Source organism: Ischnura elegans, chromosome 2, assembly GCF_921293095.1.
Source record: "Ischnura elegans chromosome 2, ioIscEleg1.1, whole genome shotgun sequence".
In the NCBI taxonomy this organism is placed as follows: Eukaryota; Metazoa; Arthropoda; class Insecta; order Odonata; family Coenagrionidae; genus Ischnura; species Ischnura elegans.
The window spans coordinates 124,687,261-124,706,832 of NC_060247.1; the positions used below are offsets into that span (position 1 = coordinate 124,687,261).

Sequence of the window (19,572 nt, forward strand, 5' to 3'; positions counted from 1 at the left end):
TCATTCCTGAACCTTTTTTCTGGTAATATTTTAAGGGAGTGAAGGTATACAACAGGCAATACCCTTTCTTGAGCAAAGCTACAGAAGAACTGTTTATATTATAGTTTGATTGGATTGCTGTTGTACAGTGGGTTACATAGATCGAGGTTATTTTTACAAATACTTTCCGACAACAATATCTGGAAAATGCTAGGGCCTTTGGGTACTTCATCAAAACACTCATCTTTTAAAATTTCATCATGTATTGCAATGTTGAGTTAAACTGCAATCTGGTTTTCACACTTGAGTGCCTTCCCTTGTCAAAAATGGACTGCAAGTTGTACTTTCTGTGGGATATTGAGTATGAGTAAATTTTTAATTGCCCCGTAGTTGTCATTGCATGATAACTTGTCCTAACATTTTATTTTTGTTGGTAAATTACTCAGCATATCTTACTTCATTCTAGCTACAATGCCATCAAGACGTGGATACAAGGGGGAAACACGAAGAAACCACTTGGTCCAGGCCTTCACATGCTGGCAGCAGCTGAAGCTGGTGTCTTGACACTTGTGATGACCAATCCCATATGGGTTGTTAAAACTCGTCTTTGTTTACAGTATGGTGACACTCCTTTATCAGGAGTAAGACTCAGTGAGAGCCAGTCTTATAATGGTATGATAGATGCTTTGAAGAAGATCTACACTCATGAGGGGATGAGAGGGTTGTACAAGGTAATTCTTTAGTACATACTATTTCATTTCTAAGTTAGAATTTCACAAATCGTGTGCAGATAACTTTGAGGCATCAGATTGACATACAGAAAACCTTCACTGCAGGATTTAATGGTGGACTTTAAATTTTTTCATTTAGTGTAAGACGGTTGAAGTGAACAGTTGTATTTAAAGAATCAAATACTTAGTCACCAATACACGTAATCCTGCTTTGTTTCCCCAGAATCGATGATTTCTAGCTGGTTTAGTTTTAATTGGCCTAAGTAGTGTGCCCAAATGGCTAAGTTCATGTGGTACAGCCATTATACATTTGAGCTGTTTGGTTCATTAGTATTATTATTGGTTGTTTATTCAAGTTCCAATTCAAAGTGCCAATTTCAGGGGCATCAAAGCGTTCCTTGTGCTGTAATTTGCAAGTCAAGTAAATTTCTCATTCCTGCTTTATTCACTTTAAAAACCTTTCCTATAGTGATGATAAACAATTTTCATTATTTACCATGAAGTACAGTGGCTATCAAAACATGAATTTTAATCTGTGTATCTTTAATTGAAATTATAGTTTTTATCATCCATTCTGGTCTATGCCTTACTGGTCTATCACGTAATTTAGTTACAGTCTGAAAATAAATGAACGCCTAAATTAATTTGCATGGAGTGCATATTTTGAAAGTGCTTTGTATTTTTTCTGAGACGTTAGTTGATATTATTCTTAGAGTGCTGTAGTTTGTCTATTTCAACTGGCAATTTTGCTTGGAAGAGCAATATAACCCTGTGTACATATAAAATGAAACAAAACAAATTTTTGGGTTCCCATTCAATTTTTTGTAATTATCTATGTTCTTGATTGGTAAATGCAGAGCAATAGACAGGGATACGGAGCCGTCTGGAGTACAGCTTTGGCTTCCTTTGCATGTTTTTTATGGTGAGAACCATCAGAGTTGACTCTGGCCTTGACAGAGCTGGAGCCTCAAGTTTCCTTCGTGCCTGCTGCAATTCTGCTTCTTACATATCATGCACATATCAATGGAAAAAATTACCTTATCTTGAGGGGTATGTCCTATGTTTTAGGCCCAAGCACAAACATTGATTTTTCTTTAATGTCCCTAGTCTCAGATCTCAACTCGGAGCATTCAACATGGTGTACACTTTTGAATCTTCATGAACCTGGCATTGGAATTATACACAGCAGTAGCAGAAGTGAATTATGAAGCGTCATGCGTTGCCACTCTATTTTTTTTTTTAACTGTACCTGTGCGTATATTTGGGCTAATCATATGGTATTCCTTGTAAAAACGGCAAAGGTTGAGCATGGATGGGAAGTGGGAGGCTTTTAAAGCTCATTATGAAACAAGTAACGTTTTACACATGCATGTACACATACCTGCATGAGTGCAAAGTTACTTTACTTCAAGGTGAAATTTGGCATGAAAGAATCATTTGGCTTGGCCAGGATTTTAAATCTCCTGATTGGGCTCGAATCCTGGGTATGCCAAATAATTTTTTCATAGCTGATTGCAACCTTGATGTGTACAGTGGAACCCTGATCTATCGTTCCCGCATTGATTGTTTTCCCGCATTCATCGTTTGCCGCTCCTGGTCCCAAATTAAGTTCCATAAAGACATCGTAAATTTTTCCCGCATTGATGGTTTGAAGATCCCGGTCCCGTCGTATACATAATTTTCCCGCATCCATCATTTGACGAAAATGAGACAGTGTTTACAATGTGTTATTTATGGCTAATAACGACAGACTCGTAGTTTGAGTCTTCCCCAGGAGATGGAAATACGATAGGGAGAAGCTGAGTGCCGTCGGATAGTTACATTTCCCAAGATCCGCTATCCCGCTCCATTCAGCACTCGCCTCCCCCCCTCTTAAGCTTTCCTCTTCTCCAAAATAAAAAAAATGTCCCAGCTCGCGCTGTGATCGTTTTTCAAAGATCTAAGCTTCGAAAGAAAATATCAAGTTACACGAGAACAATAGAAACGTGTTTCACGCCTCTCCGATTCTTGCCCACTGAATTTTTTCAGCCAAGTTCCCAGTTTCTGCAGGTCAAATGCTGCATGGATCACCTATTATCCCAAATGGTGTCTCACAATGAATTTCGGCTATTTGTATTATACTTTTATTAGATTTAAATATTGGTAATGGGCACGTAATTCAAAAAAGAATTATACCAAACACAACGAATTTTTAACGTTATTTAAGCATTTTAAGCAAGGAAATGTTTGGAATAATATGATGGTGATTTCTGGCGAATATCGTTATCCTCGCAGCTGATAGTGAGCTTCATGGCAGTTGATGCTGCATTTTTTTTTTCGAAAACAGGGCATCTGGTTACAATTTACAAGTTGTGCTACAAGTCTCACTTGTCTGAGTTGCTTACGAAGCGATGTCTTTTCAGGATATTTTGTTTCTCCCTACTAGCAATCTCAATTCATCTGCTCATCTAGAGCTACGCTACTTATTGTTAGAAATGAGTGGGTAAGTTGCCTTCTCTATAGGATAAAAAATTTCATTGCGCATTCATATGGACATGCTTCACCCTTTAAAAATTAAATTTCTAGAAAGGAACATTTCAAATAATAAACTACTTTTGGCCTTCTTGATCCACCTCATACCCAATCACTGTGTCAGCGAAAGCAGTTGTTTGAGGCATAAAATGCACATTTCTCTCGTAAATACGTGTACTTGAAATGGCATTTGATGAATAAGAATTTTTACATCAGACAGAAATGCATAATAGCAGTGAAAATACCGAGTGGAGTGCAATCATTTTTCAGCAAGGTTCCTTTAGGATATTTGAAAGAGATATAAATCGAATCAACAATATGACCTAATATGACCTTGTTTCGATAAAGTAATAATATTACTGTAATCAGCTAAAATCTTGTTTGAATCCATTACTGAATATCATAATTCTCCAAAATCCAGCGTTTCTTGGGACATAGGCAACCTGGCCAAACATTCCCGCATCGATCGTTTTCCTGCATTCATTGTTTTTTTCATCCATCCCCTGAAAAATTATAGATCGAGGTTCTACTGTATAACTATGCACCCATGCATGTGACTCATACAAAGTTACTTGTTTCATCAAGTGCTTTGGAAACCATCATTTGCAAAATTGCAATAAAATAGGGTATATTTTCCGATATGGCTCAGTAAGCACAACACGTTGTGCAGTTTACTCTATCTGAGATTCTTTTTGGAAGAAGATGGAAGCATCTGAGTTTCGGAGGCCCCAATCCTACTGCCTACTGTCACCTCACTGGTAATGGGGAAGTTGCAAGTCAAGAAACTGATCTTCTGCTCACTCTCACTTAGTATAGCCCTGCCACCTTCATCTGAAAGACATTAGGAATAAATTCAGTGTTGGCTAGATGCCTACATTTTTTAGAAATTAATTTGAAATTCAATACTTTTTAGGAGTGATAGCTAGGATAAAAAACAATTATGTAACATATTAATAACAAATTAGAAAACTATAAAAACACAAAATCATACCAAGGGCCTTCACAAATAAGATATTGAATGTGTCAACTGCTTAATTCAACCACCATCATTAGCCGATGACAGAAGACTGAGAAATTTTCTTGTGTCCATTTTTTGTCTCTCTGTGTTCATGTAACTTTCTCCATTTGAAATTAATGTGCTTGTGTTAGGCACATGTATTAATGTGAAGTTTCAATGAGTAATTGTATGATGCAGAGAAAAGTTATTGCAAAATTTCAACCCTGGATAGCAGTGGCGGCTCGTGAGTCAAATGCTAGGGGGGGCGCACTTCACCGGGGGGTCATAATTTTTTAATATTTCGTGTATTTTATTAAGTTTTTACGGCAATCTAGGAATTAAATTTTGTGATGCCATATGTTCCGTTTTTTTCAACAAAAATACCTAGTTTTCCTAATAATGCTTGATTAATAAATACTTAATGCAGAAGACTCTCGGTCATACGGATCGGCTTAGTCCGGACTCTGGATTATACTGATCAATGATCTTGAAGGATAAAAATATATTTGCTGCGATATTTTGCAAATACAGACGAAAATACGTAACTTTCGGTTTTAGCGCCTACATTCTTTGTGCGAATATGCCCGTAATTCACTTCTGTTGTTCGTTTTGCAATCATTATGCGTTATTTGTCAAATCTATACAATATTTGCAATGATTTATGTAGCAATGACACTTGTAACACCTGAGGAGGGAGGGGAGTGTCACTGACTTCCACTAGGCAACAATAACACTACTAGAATGCACGCGCTTTGCTATGGCAGATGTAAACTTTGATTGAGGTGTTCGCGTTGCTTCTTGAATACAATATGATTTAAAGTCAATAATTAAACACACAATTTTAACAAAATCTAAAATACTCACATTCCTTTAGTTATATTGCAGAAGTCCATCCTTCTTTCCTTTTGTCCAGCAAAGTGATCAATTACACGTAAACCAGCGCCGGACAACAATTTCTTTCCGATTGAACACATGGCAAAGGTACTAGTCTATAATAAACAAGGGACTTAATAAACAAGGGACGACACAAAATAGGCCGACGAAAAATACGATCAAAAAGAACAAGGTGGCTGGACACAGAATTGGGACAATTGTTCCCTATATTTCCCTAAATCAAAAACGAGCACTGTTGATTAATTAAAATTGTCTTCTTGAATGTACACACAGCACTAAGAAACTTCTTAATCGGCAATTACACACAGTTAACTCCTCGAAAATGATGTCTGAACTCATTTCACTCCGTTCTTTCCGAGAGTCTTGCCGTTACTATCATACTATAAGGACGACTCAAGGGAGATAGAAGTCGTGGTCCACTAATGCTGATTCAGCTGAGGGACGAATTTAAGGTCAGCAAAGGCATTCAAGCAAACAGGAAGACGTCACGGACCATCTCCTTGAGTCTAAGATTCATATGTGGTAAACCATGGCCACCTATAATACAGGCCGGAACATGCAATTTGGCGACAGCGCTTTACGTGACGTCAGGGGTGCTACTCTGCACATCGCCTGGGGTGCGGTGGATCGGCCTCTCAGCTGTTGACGTTAATACGGTTGGACCTCCGTTCACCTTCCCTAAAGTTAAGCTAAAAATTACGGTAGGGTTGAGTTATTCGAGTAGTTATATTTCGTATTTTAACAGCTATTTATTAAAAGTAATCGTGAGAACTAATAACAAGCCAAGGGATACGAGAGATTATTCACGGAAATATATTTAAGTACTGCGATCGACGTCCCAGAAGTTCAGACCAAGAAGGAAATACCGTTAAGTTTACTACTTAACCCATTGGTTGTTAATATGGAAGAACACCCTATAAAATTTATTGACTTAGAAATAAAGAGCGGCTTTTAAATAAACATCATTTCACCTCCCTGCATAACCTAAAAAATTAACATGTTAAAAAGTACATAATTCGTTATTTTCTAGCACCTTTCGTCGCGGTATTTCAGGAGAGAAAAATAATTTATGAAGTTCAACAACATTTATTTAAACTAAAAATCAGATATATACATTTTCCGGTAAACATTTCATATTGAAGAGGTCAAACAACCTCACAATGTCACAAGACATGGCCATAAAAGCATAAATATTACTCCAGAAAGTGGAATAAATAAAAGCTGCCACAGGTTCTTAATTTCAATTTCAGCTGGAAACAACCTCCATAGATCTTGCCATTTGAAGTTCACCGATGAACCGTCACCAGCAACAGCTATCAGTTTCACAGGCACCACATTACCTGATGGAAAAAAATGATCAGTACAAATGTTAGGGCTAATTAGAAAACTATGTGATATAAAAAAAACTAGTCTTAGCATTATATAAATTGGACAACGTTTAAAAAATATGAAGCCACAAGGAAGATAAATATATATTCAATCTAATATTTCTTAACAACAAGATCAGTATAATGAAATATTAACGACTTCCGAATTGGAAAAATATCTCAACAAATAACATTATACTAACATTTAACTCAATACTTATTAAAAGAAAATCAAATTTTACAAACGAGAGGAAATTATTGAATTAATCTCGATAATGGTAGCCACAACAGGTTCTTCATAATTGATTATATGGCCAAATTTTCAAGGTTCACTAACAAACGTTCACTCAAAAGGGAGTTTTAGCTGCAGAGAAAATTATTATATTGTTCTAAATACTACATACATATATGTAATTTCACTCAGCACTCATGGATTTTCCAATATACCTACTGTATTGGAAGACGGCTAGACGTCAATTTACTAAGTATTTTCAATATGAAAACTTATATAGTCATTTCCTCAGAAGTTCTTTCATGTTCCACTAATTCATACAATATTCGTTCATTTCATCTTTAATTATTTCCACAGATTTTCATGCTTCACTGATCACAATAAGGAGTTTTACCTGCAAGAGAAAGATGGATTAGTTCAAAAATACCACGTATAGATATATCACTCAGTACCCTTGGATTTTCAATATACCTAGAATATTGTAAGGCGGATAATTATCAATTAAGGTGCCCTTATCGATAAGAGAACAAATATTGACATTTCATCAATGTCCTTTCATGTTCCACCGATTCATAAAATATTTGTTGATCTCATTTCCAAGATTTACATCTACTTATGTTCACAGGTTTTCATAGTTCATTGATCACAACAAGAAGTTCTACCTGCAAGGGAAAGATGAATTAGTTCAAAATACCACTTATATATTCCGTATCACTTAGTAGCAATTGATTTTCCAATGTACCTTCAGTAGTAGAAGGCGGCCAGATGTCAAATTAGCATGTATTTCGGAAATAATGATAAATATTATCATTTCATCAGCAGTCTTTTCCTGTTCCACTGATTCATACAATATTTCCTGATTTCATTTCTTAGAAGTACAACTCATCTACTTATTTTCACAGATTTTCATGGTTCACTGATCACAATAAGAAGTTTTAAGAAGAGGAGAGGGCCTGAAACACTGTGGGAGTAGCACCAGGGGACAACTTTAGGCGATCTAACTCTTAACTTTTCACTTCAACGTTCTTATTCATGTAAGTTACACGGTGTAGGATATCCTGCTCAGCAAAATGCTTGACGCAAACTATTGCGCTTGAAGAAAGATTCCAATCCTTCCGAGGGATATTCTTCAGCCACTTCTGTCAACTGCGTTCATCTTTGGTGAACTGGAACACAGTCACATACCCCTTGTTCTTGGTGGATAGGTAGTTGCTTCTGCAATATGGCACACGATAACGTTTGGGCACCTTAAATGAAAACAATGGAAAGTTGCATGAATAAAAATAGTTTCGCTGATTACAGAAAAAAAGGAGTGCATTCATGATTAGTTTGGAAAATATGAATGACATTAGTACCTAGAAACATTAATCGAGTTAATGAGTAGCCATTCTTCCTTCAATAATATACGACGTTATTATAGATACAGCTACACATAGTTATTCATAAGGCAACCAAATATAGCAATCACTGTTAACTCAAGAATAATAATATTATAAAAAACAACGCAGCATTTAAATACCCGACAAATACACTTCGTTTCATTTGTGTTCTCTTAATGTTCCTTCGTGGCCGGCCGCCAAGAGACGCAATGCTTTGGATGAAATACTGCTGAATATCCACTCACAATACACTGAGAATATCTTTTAACTATTTTACTTGCCGTAAGGCAAAACACAGTACAGAAAAATAATTCTTTTTCCCCATTTAAAACCAGTATTGTTGCACTCTCAATTCCCCTCCATTAATGGCCGGCCTGCATGTGATCACAATACTTTTGAAGTAATAAACGTGATTTTCCTCCTTCAGCTCCCAAAAAATATCTTTAAACTATTGTACGTACCTTTAGCCAATGGGATATCCACAAAATAAGTCCAGTTCTGCCTTTTTAACAAGAGATTTAATGCTTCTTAGGTCACACGGACACTCTTCACGCATAAGTCGCCATGCTCTTAAGCAAACACAATCGCACCCCGGCACAGCGTTGCCAAAATTCCATGTTCCGGCCTGTATTATAGGTGGCCATGGGTAAACACACGAAACGCCAACGGGTCGCACTTGGAATAACCATGTCTTCGAAATAATTGCCATGATATAATAGAAAATAAATTCTAGATCGTAAAAGAAGACGACTCTGAGCCACAGATGGGAGCTGTAAGGATCTCCGCACCATGATATGAACTCTTCGAAGCCACTTAAATCAGACCCAAGTGGACATTTTCCGTCAGACAGCTACCGCTCTGCCGCTGAGGAATTAGGTGAACATGAACTAATAGAACAAGGACGGCTAGAAAAATGATGAATCTACACACAAAAGGTGCAATGTACGCGGCACTTCTTGGCATTCATTGAATAACTCTATTTAAAGTCACGTTTTACGGGTTAAATCATGTTCAATCCTTCACCCTATCACGCACGCACCTATTTCTTAAATTATAAATCAGTGGGGAATGTTAACTGATTTTTCCCAATACTGCAGGCCTTTTGATAAATTCATCTGAAAAATAGGTTCCGCATTTCTAATCATCGGGAAGATATGAATACATTGTTAAGGCCTAAATATTATAATATTAGTTTCCCCAAGGTTCTTGAAATTCGTAATCATAACAGAACTGTGGCAAATACTCGAGAATAGTTTTCCTACGTCAATACGGCCTTTAACTGGTTGGATTTTATGTGCTCCGGAATTCAAACACCCAAAAACGCAAGCATAATGAGATAATTTATTTTCTGTAGCAATACCTACCAGTAATTAAAAATTAAAATCGTATAGCTACACCCAGTACAGCGACCATTCTGATTCCGTACGTCCCTTTTCTGTGGCAGCACCAAGTAGACGCCAGATTATACGCCCGCCGGCCTGCGCAGCGATGTCAACTCACACGTCGCTCTGCGCATTCTCGGACGACGTCCCAAGACTTCCATAAGACACAACGTTAGACGCGTCATAGCACCAGCGGCCCCCACCACTACCACTCTCCATATAACTGCATGGGGATGGATTGGGACGTTCTGGCCAGCGCCCCACGGCTACAAATACGAACTTCTCGCGCTATTTCTTTTCGTGTTTTTCCTACACTTTCGATGTATGCGACTGAAAAAACACTCTGATTAATTAGATGCATCATTATAAATTAATGGATATTAATTTTTTTTTTTACTTTTTAAAATATTTGGGAGGGGCGGCGTCCGAGAGTCCTTATGGGCAAGCCGCCACTGCTGGATAGTTGATGCCAGCAGGAATCAAAATTACCAATGATTTTTATGTGGAAAACACGCCATTTTCAAACTACATAAACTATGAGCCAATGCTCCGATTGGCCATTAATTTTCCCCATTGCAGGATGCCTCGTGTACATCACGATCTCTGGGAGGCAAAGCAATCAATGTCATGAGCTGTCCAGAGTATTCGGCCAAAGGACAAACTTGTGGCCAATTGGATTGCATGGCTCTAAGTTTATGTAGTGTAAAAATGGTTCATTTCCAACCTAAACAACATCAGTAATTTTGGTTCTTGGTACTGGCATAGGCTATCCAGGGTTTTAAATTTCATGACAATTTTTCTCCACCCTGTATATTGTGGCATCCCACCCCCGACTCGCCCGGATACCACAATAGAACCGGGGGGAGACGTCGCACAGAAATAAAAAAAAATACAAATCCGCGAAGATCCCTCCCGCATGGGACCTACGGGACAAAACTATGCCACTCACTTCTCGTAATTCACATAAAATAAAAAAAATATTCCCCTTCTGTGAGGATGATTGCGGGTGGGGGGTTCCCGATTCAAACTGATGGGTGACGTTCGGGCGCTGATGCACTCGTCCAACACGCATTTACGGGAAGGAAATCAGACGGGGCGAAAGGAAGGATGAAGGATATTTTCAATGGGGTGACCCGTGGAGGAATCAGAACAAAAACACTCTCTCAAACACTTTCAATTCAACAAAATATAATTCACACAAATAAGGTTGCATATGACAAAAAAAACAAAAGGAACCCTCTTATACGCTAATGAAATATGAATTGGTGAAAGCCACTTATGAAACATCGATGATAAATTAAAATAACAAACAATATAACTTGGTTTCTAGATGAAAATCAATATAGAAAATGATGATAACAAAGTAAAGTTCGGTGGTGAACACGTAAATATGATACAAATTCAATGATTTCTTGACTGGGGAGGTAAATGATAGTCCATCCCGTCGAATGTAAATTTGGGGTGCGAACGTTAATTGTACTTGGTGACTGATTTCACTTTCACTAATGTAACGGGTGCGTTCCGTGACTGTTTGTCTTAACTTGGCTTGGCAGGAGACACAAGGGGGCTTTGGGGGGGGGGGGGGAATAGCTGCAATCTTACTTTATCGTAGTCCGAGTCTGGACCAGGTTGGATCCAACACTCTCTCGTTCCAATTTACTGCACTCCTTTCTCCCTTGTTGGAGGAAGCTGCATCCGGAACGGAGATAATGCGTCCTCTTCAGCTGGTCCTTTGCTCCTTCGGACGGGGGGGGGGGGGGATTCTTCTTCCAGATCAATCTTTCTGGAAACACTTGGGCCCCTTGTCTCCTCCTGCCGTGCGTCGCACTGATTTTGGGCATAGGCTCCGCCCGACAGTCACTTAGGAATTCTCCTTGTTCTCTTACGCGCACCACCTTTTATCATACCTCAACTTGGGGTGGGGGTAATGCACAATGAAGGGAGGGAGGAGTAATACGCCACTCATTCAGGGAAAACCCGAGCTCCCCTCCTCCCAAACACACACACTCACACACAACCATCCAAAAATCGGCGAAAACACATTCATCCCCTCTTACTCATCCACGCCTTCCTCCACGGGCCATGGTTTGGGGGTGGGGTTTTGGGAAAGGTCGTGGAACGAGCGGGTAAACTGGTAGGGAAGAAAATGCACCGAGTAGAAATGCACTGTAATGGGGCTTGAACCATTACAATATTCTACGTTTCATTCAAACTCCTTGCCACTGCCATGTCACCGTCATGCCTTTGAGTTACTATCTTTTTATTTCATCTTCTATTTTGTATTTAGTTATGTTCCTTTTTGCTTTTGGCAACCTATTGGGTGTGTACGTGACCAGGATGGTTGATTTCTTGTTCCGATCGGCTTTCTGTCAAATGCTGTCCGTTATTTATCCTGCTGTGTATACGTGTCTTTCATTTCATTTCATCTTCTGTGTATTTCTTCTGTGGTGGCTGGAACCATAACCAGAGCAATCTCGTGACCCATACATTGGGTTACATTTGGAGGGCAATGGTTGCATAACCCCCTTCAGAAAGAACTTAACATTGAAGTAATTTTGCTAGCTAAATGGTCTGAGCATCTTGTGTGATTCCTGGTGGAGGTTAAATTTTTCCATCCATTTTCGGCCATCATTCCATTTCCATGCTTCTTCCATGTCATTGTCTTGTGTTTGTGCTCCTAACTCTTTCTTTCATCTACTAATTTGTACTCATGTTTGTCTTTGATCTATTTAAATAATTGACCGAGATATCAACGACTTTAAATTCATAATGAAGTTGTTGAAAATGGGTTGGTTTCAATCATTATGTACCTAACAGCTGGGTTGTTCAGTTTTATTGACCACTGTCCTTCCACTGAGGATTTGAGGGCAATTACTACTGACTCATTTGAATCTGGGAATATTAATAAAATTGTTCCCTAAAAATACAGATGCTCTTCTTACTTGTGAAATACCAATTAGAGATTTACGGAGTGATGATTAATGTGATTCTGTTAGAGTCTCTAATGTTCCTCAGAGGCATCTTAGTTAGTGACTACACTGCTTGTCATGTAATAAAATATAATTTCCTCCACTGTTACTTCATGCAGCTGAAGTGACCCGAATAGTCTCATAAGCACTTACATTAGATATGTTTCCATGCACTTAAATACTTCAATTGATTTGGTATAGTGATAAATCAATGCAAAACATTATTTGTAGGGATGGGTCGCTTGTTTCCTTCCTTGGTTCACTCAGTTCCCTGGGTTCTTGCAAGTTGGAAGTGGATCTTAGGAGTATGGGCATGATCCACAGTTACACGATCAAGAAGTTTGCCTGAGCTCAGTGAGCACTATACGTGAAACCCTTTTGTGCAGCTACAAAAACACCGTTAAGCAAATTGGTACGGGAGAGACCAGCAATACTATTTACTTTGATAAAAAGTAGAAAATTGGGGTCCAGTAGTGTTTTCTGTGCAGTAGGACCAATATTACAGCAACAAGAGAAGCCCCTATGTATTCCTATTTTCTTGTATTCTGTATTAAATTTTATTTTTTAAGTGACTAGTCTCGTTCAATTTGAATAATTACATGTGTTATATTTTTTCACTGCCAAGCACACCCATTATCAATTTTTGCATTTGGCTTTGTCTTTAATACTTTCTTTGCTTTTTCATTAGGGCTTTGTTCCTGGTATTTTTGGAGTTTCCCATGGAGCCCTGCAGTTTATGACGTATGAAGAAATGAAAAATTTCTATAACCAATACCGAGGAACTCCAATTGATACAAAATTGGTGAGATCTGTTATCATCGCATAAGTCTTTAATATTTCTTGCATAATGTTTTAGAGGTACTTTTCGGAGTTCTTGTTGATGTTTGGAGGAGATGCCTGACAGCTAAGGTCATTTGCTCCATAGCGGAGGATGTGGGACTGGAATCTGCTATTGCAAACTGGAACTTTATTCAGACTTTTTATGCCAACTTTTGATCCTATTATATACCTCTTTTTGAAGATTTTTTTTACCACAATCATGGAGCCTTAGCAATGCCTGTTAGTTCCATATATTTTTATTATACTACATCTTTACATTAGTTGAACAAAGGCCGTTTTCCAATCCACGTAGTATGCACTCGTTCCCTTTCTCCCTTGCACTCTGGTCCCTTACTAATGCTCTACTGGTGCCATAAAGTGCGAACTGAAATAATGCGAACTATTGACAGTAACGAAATGCGAAGCGCAGGGTAGTGTTAGGACATCTGGTGGGGATTTAAGAATCAATTTCACCTTTATACTTATATTTTTACTGGTGAAGAGCAAGAATTCACAATGCCGATGTAATATTACGTAAAAGAGCTCACATAATAAACACAACATTACTTACAACTCCAGTTCAAGATTTCTGAGTTTTCCATTGCCACCATTTTCACGTCCACTTCCTCCGAGGGCACGTTAACGAGGGAGCATCCGCGTTCCCTTGTTCACTTACCCTTCGTTCCCTTGCGCCCTCGCCGATTGGATCCACCCTTGCTGTCGTCACATCCATAAGTTGGCGATTGAAAAGTGCACGAAGGGTGAATATATAATTGGGAATTGGAAAACGGCCAAAATTGCTGTCTGGCATTATTTTCAAAATTACGGGAAATAGATGCCATTCCTGTTTTAGCTATGTCATATCAGTGTGAACAATTCTCTGCTTTAATTATTGTATGACAGTTTCTTTAGTTATTTATGGTTCGCACAAGGTAAATAATTATTAGAGCATGTGGATACATGAGTTTTGGCAATGGCATGGATAGTAATTGCTAAGCTAGAGTGAGACTTCAGAACATAAGCTGTGACTGCAAATGATGGTAAAACATGTGAGAATACAAAACACTCATTATTATAGATTTTGAGAGAATAATGCATTGTGTTATTAGTAAGTTGCTCTTGATAAGTGTTAAATATTTCAGTATTTTGAGGAATCCAAATTGGTTTTCCTTTTTCACGCTGATGTTTCTTGCAACTATTGTACTTAAATCAGTATTTTCGAAATGTAAACAATCTATACATTCAGCAAACTCCCGATTATCTGGGCTAGTGATGGGGAGAGGTGGCACGAATACAGTGAAACTTGGTTAGTACGTTCCTCTGTAGCACGTTTTCCTCCTTAACACAACGATTTCTCTCAGTCCTGGTACCATCCTAACAAAATACAGATAAAAATATTTGGTCAGTAACTTTTAAATAGTGGTGCTTTCCTGGGTAGTTTGCACAATTGCTTGTCATGAAGCAACCTGCAAGTCGTTTCCAAGTATCTTCTGAAGGTGTTTTAACCTTCGAATTCATTATTATTGTCAGCCATTGATCTTCTTAATTTCATCCCACACCTCTACAACCGTGATGCATCCATCATGTGCATCATTACTTGACAAGTGTTGTAGGTGCAGACGATGCTTTGGATCTCCAAGCAAAGCTTAACGCAAAAATACTTATCTTGGCGCAAGAAATAGAAAGTAGACAACATAGGACAAATTTTTTAAGTGACTGTAATCTGTAATATAAAAATTTGTGATTGTGATAATCTTTAAGTGGGTTGTAAATTGTCATATCAATATCGATATATATCAATTGATAAGGTTTCATTCCGAGAGCAAATGTGCAATTAGGTGGTTGCCGTGATTTATGGTGAATTAAGTTTTGCCAATTTTTATGATGTTTTAAAACAACGGAATGATGTATTCAGACTTATCGTCATATTCTCTGAGTAAGCTGTGAGAAAGAAGACATCACGTGGCTTACCTTGTCCTCTTCAAACATATACATGACAAATCTCAGGAGAAAGGTGCCGTTTTTATGTATGTTTGTCTCAGGGAAATCTGTGAAACATTGTGATTTTCATTCACATGGTACTGTTTTTGCAATGCAGTACTCAATTTCTTGATTTGCTAGGTGAAAAGAGTTCAGGAAGGTGGTCCTATGAGAACTTCTGAAAGTAATTGTAATTATGATGACTTTTTGACAAAGTGAATTATCCCTATTGCTATCATCTACTTACCTAGTTAGCATGTTTTCCTGGATAGCATGTTCATTTTTTGTGGTCACTTCAGAAACTTTCGAAACAAGTTCTTCTGTAATCGGAAACCACGAATAATCAAAACTTTCTCTTTAATTTCTTGTAATTTTTATAATTTAGTTAAACTAAACAACCTACTATTATTTAGGCACTTTGTCTGTTATTTTTAATCACTTTCCAGTATCACTAAGAGGTTCCTTTTTCTGACAGTGATCATTTTAGTGGCGATGGCTTGATTGTACATACTTGTATTCCTACTGCTCCATGTAACACATGGTTTCCGGAAAGCATGCGATTGTGATTGCGAGATCACGGATTCAGAAAAGTGGTTTGCATGAATCCTTCAAAATACTGCCCGAAATCTAAAACTATGCTGTCAGGCATCACGCCTCATAGTTGCATCTGACACAAGTTGCCTGGGAAGCAACTGATGCGGGATGCGGTTCCATGATCTCTGAATGCAATTGTGTTCCACAATGCTCGGACATATGGAGCACACAACTACAGTAAACTCTCGATTATACAAAGTCAGCGGGACTGGAAAATAGGCAATTCGTAATATCGAGTTTTGTAATTTTTGTAATTTGTCATCAAGGCCATTGATGGAGGGAGTGAGGTGCCATGTTTACATAACAAGTCTCTCATCTTTTACGCCAACAGGAGCAAGGATCCTACCAGATAAAAGCTGGAGAATCATCTTCCATTATAAGAGAAATAAAGAGGAACGTTATTATCCACATTCATATTTTTCGTACAACACAAGTTTTATCATTTGTCAGTATATAGGTGAAGTATTGGTTCACTTGCGTGAATGCCCACAAATTATACCAAAAAACTTGTGCCTTAACCTCATTTAGTTATCTTGTGTCTTTCTTCATCGTATTGAAAATTATGCTAAGTATCATTAATATAGAGAAAAGATTTTTTGTGCCAGTAATAAAAATTTGTCGTGCCATTATCATAAAATAAGTAGTAGCGTTTAAAGGACAAAGCGAATAACTAATTTCTATTGAAAGTCTGTAGAGAAGAAGAGATACAATTTTGTAATCGCAGCACCTCACTCCCGGTAGGTATCAATGGAATTGATGACGAAGTATATTCGATTGAATCGTCTGCTTAGAGGTAGATGGAGCGCCAACCTGGGAAGACATCCGAGGGGGGTTTGGGATGTGTAAGTTGGGTGTCAGGAAGATCAACAAAAGGCTGTAGGAGAGAGTAAACAAAGATTTTGGAAAGAAAGATCTCTCGGAATGGGTAGGACTGCTACAAGAAAGTTCATGGTTAGAGTTGGAAGTGCCTCTTCATTACGAGCAGCTTGCAAAATAAATTGGTGGTAAATAGAGCCCATTATTTAATGCACTCCTCACTTTCATCTTCGTGTTCACTGCTGTCATGTACGCTTAGTCCCGGCCGCTGCTTCTACTCCATGGTTTGCTGCTTTGATACTGGCTAGGCACCGACTGAAGCTCTTTGCACATTCTCTCATAAATTTGGTTCTATCCCATACCTTACGATTCAGCACTTCCTGGATGAAAGACAGCCAGACACTGCCTCTCTCATGGATAGTTAGGATGGTAATTATGGAAAAACTTAATGCACAGAATCGTCAAATCCCCGTTCTAATTGAGAATAGAGGAGCCATTTCGCCCTCAATACGGGCTCGGGTGTAAAATATTATTTCATGTGTGATATCCTTACTACATCTCCCCACCTACTTGTTGACTGCTGCAGTATTTTCCCCGACCTTTCCCCCCTCTGAAAAGTAATGTTGTCTCAAAAATGAAAAATATTTCCTCCATCACTGTCTTAATTCTCTTCATTCCTCATATATCCAACTGTTGATTTAAAATTTATTGTCACGAGGTCGCGTATTTACCAGCAAGAACATTGAAATTTGATCAATTTTATGGAGTTACAGCATTTTCTTGGATATGAATGATTCAGTTATGTAGGGTTTTAGTGGGAGTGTAAGAAATACCCTGCGCGACCTTCCTCACATGTTAAACTACGAAGTATTGTCAACACGATATTTAAGAGTATGCATGTAAATAGGGAAATTGTGTCAGCCACAATATTTTTACTGAACTCATACTTCTCCTCGATTCCTATCGTAAGTTTTTAGGCGAACCCTTTCCCTCCAAAGTTGCACTATCATTTAAGATTTCACAATTTGAATGCTATTTGCTCCTTGGGACCGAGCCCGAAGTTTGTAATTTCAAAAAATTTCATATTATCAAAACTCCGTATTATCGAAATGCGCCATGTATTTGCCATTGGCTTTTCGATGGGACCACAATTTCACTTTGCATTATCAAAAACTTCGTAATATCCTACTTTGTATTGTAGTGGTCCCGATCCGCTCCCCTCCCTTTCGGGTTTGTACCTTATTGTCTTCCCCATGGGATTTAACTGGGGATGATGAGTCGGGGTTCTGCTAAATAAAGGTAGTGATGTTTGGCCGTGACAGACGATGAAACCGTATGGTCGAAGAGCGATTGATGCCCCTTCACAACCAGACTTTAGTCGCGAAAATGTAATAAGGGCACAGTTTTGGTTCCTCGGTTTCCGCTGCACTGCGTTACTACTCTTAGAGGTGATCGAATGAAGGATGTTTCGACGACTTTGGCAAGATAAACGAAATATGTCCTTTTCACAACACATTTAATGAAAAAAAATAAAGAGACAGGACAGAAATAACTCTTTTCAACATGAACGGTATCTCCTTCAACAAACAAAAAAATAATGAACCTTTCAAAACACACATGGAATCACCTTTAAATACACAAAAAAACTAATGAACCCTTCAAAACACACGGCGTCATCTTTAAATATCAAATAACTGAGATGGGATACCAGATTTGGTGTAAGGCACATGACATCACCTCAAATGAATGCCCGTGATAAACACACTTTTGGAAATAGAGAATTTCTCTTAAAGTTCATTGTCTCTTGTCTTCTATTTCTGAGGATTTAATGACTAAGGGAGGACAAGACGCTGAGGTAAGTTATGAGAGTTCGCAATCCAAAAGAATATGTAGGGAGTCAATGATATTGAAATGTGGGAACCATTGGAACATGTGGCGACGAGAATTCTTACAACATTTTGTTGTTGAGCGAGGATCCTGCAGGAACCTTGGGTGTTGAAAGGCGGGTCAATGAGGCAATGATATCAGCTCTTGAATATTGCCCATCACACCACTGTTAGCACGGTTCTGCTCGCTGTTCACTTGGCCACGTTCTCGTGCCTTGGCTTCCTGATTCTACTATGACGGCGGACTCTCTACTGTGAAACACTCGACCACAACTGTGGGCACTCAGGTCTCTCTCTCCTTTCTCCTAAATCTCCCCTTTTTTCTCTACTTCACTTAACCTCAGGAAGAGCCTTATATAGGATTGAGGGCCTCCCAGAATGCATCACTTTCACTGTCATCTGCATTTTCGGCATTCACTTGTTTTTTTACCGGTTATTTCAACTGCAGATGGCAAACTTCACTACACTTGTTCCACACTTTACAGCACATAATAAAATAAAAATACACCCTGTGACTTTACTTGGAAACAGACTTAAAATTCTGAACAAAGAACAGAAGAAAAATAAACCCTTCTTGCCAAAATCGCTAAAACCTCCAACGATCGGCACTCTAGTATAGGAATCATATTTCTTCTTAAATATGTGATGGCCTCGGACTATCACAGTATGAACAAGAGTTTACTGTACCATGAATGCAACAGGGGCGTGATCACACCATCGTAGGGCTGCAGTTGTAGGAAACCGGGACTAATGGCATATTGTCTACGTAGGCGAGTGCCTCTGGCTGTGACTCATGCTATTTCTACTTCCACTTTCCCCGTTGCCTTCATTTCTACTATTCCCTTCCTCTCCAGTTACACCTTCACTAGTCCCAGCCTAAACATGCCGGAGTGCGATGAAATCTCTGGTTACCATGGGCCATTTTCAACTGCATGCAAGGTCACAGCAATAATTTTGCATTTGCGATATGCAACGTACAATTAAAGATTGTAGATAACTTTTCTTTTAATATACGATTCATTAACCATCGAAGAAT

General features: G+C 38.5%; 1 protein-coding gene across 2 annotated transcripts in view; it reads left to right on the forward strand.

The window, feature by feature from the left end:
* LOC124154600 (mitochondrial folate transporter/carrier) overlaps positions 1-19,572 on the forward strand; it is a 35,247-nt gene that overhangs the window by 9,160 nt on the left and 6,515 nt on the right. For both annotated transcript variants that reach the window (XM_046528440.1, XM_046528441.1), the window contains 2 exons: positions 446-710; positions 13,130-13,243. In XM_046528440.1, the coding sequence (XP_046384396.1) occupies positions 446-710; positions 13,130-13,243 (379 nt within the window). The remainder of the gene's footprint in view (positions 1-445; positions 711-13,129; positions 13,244-19,572) is intronic.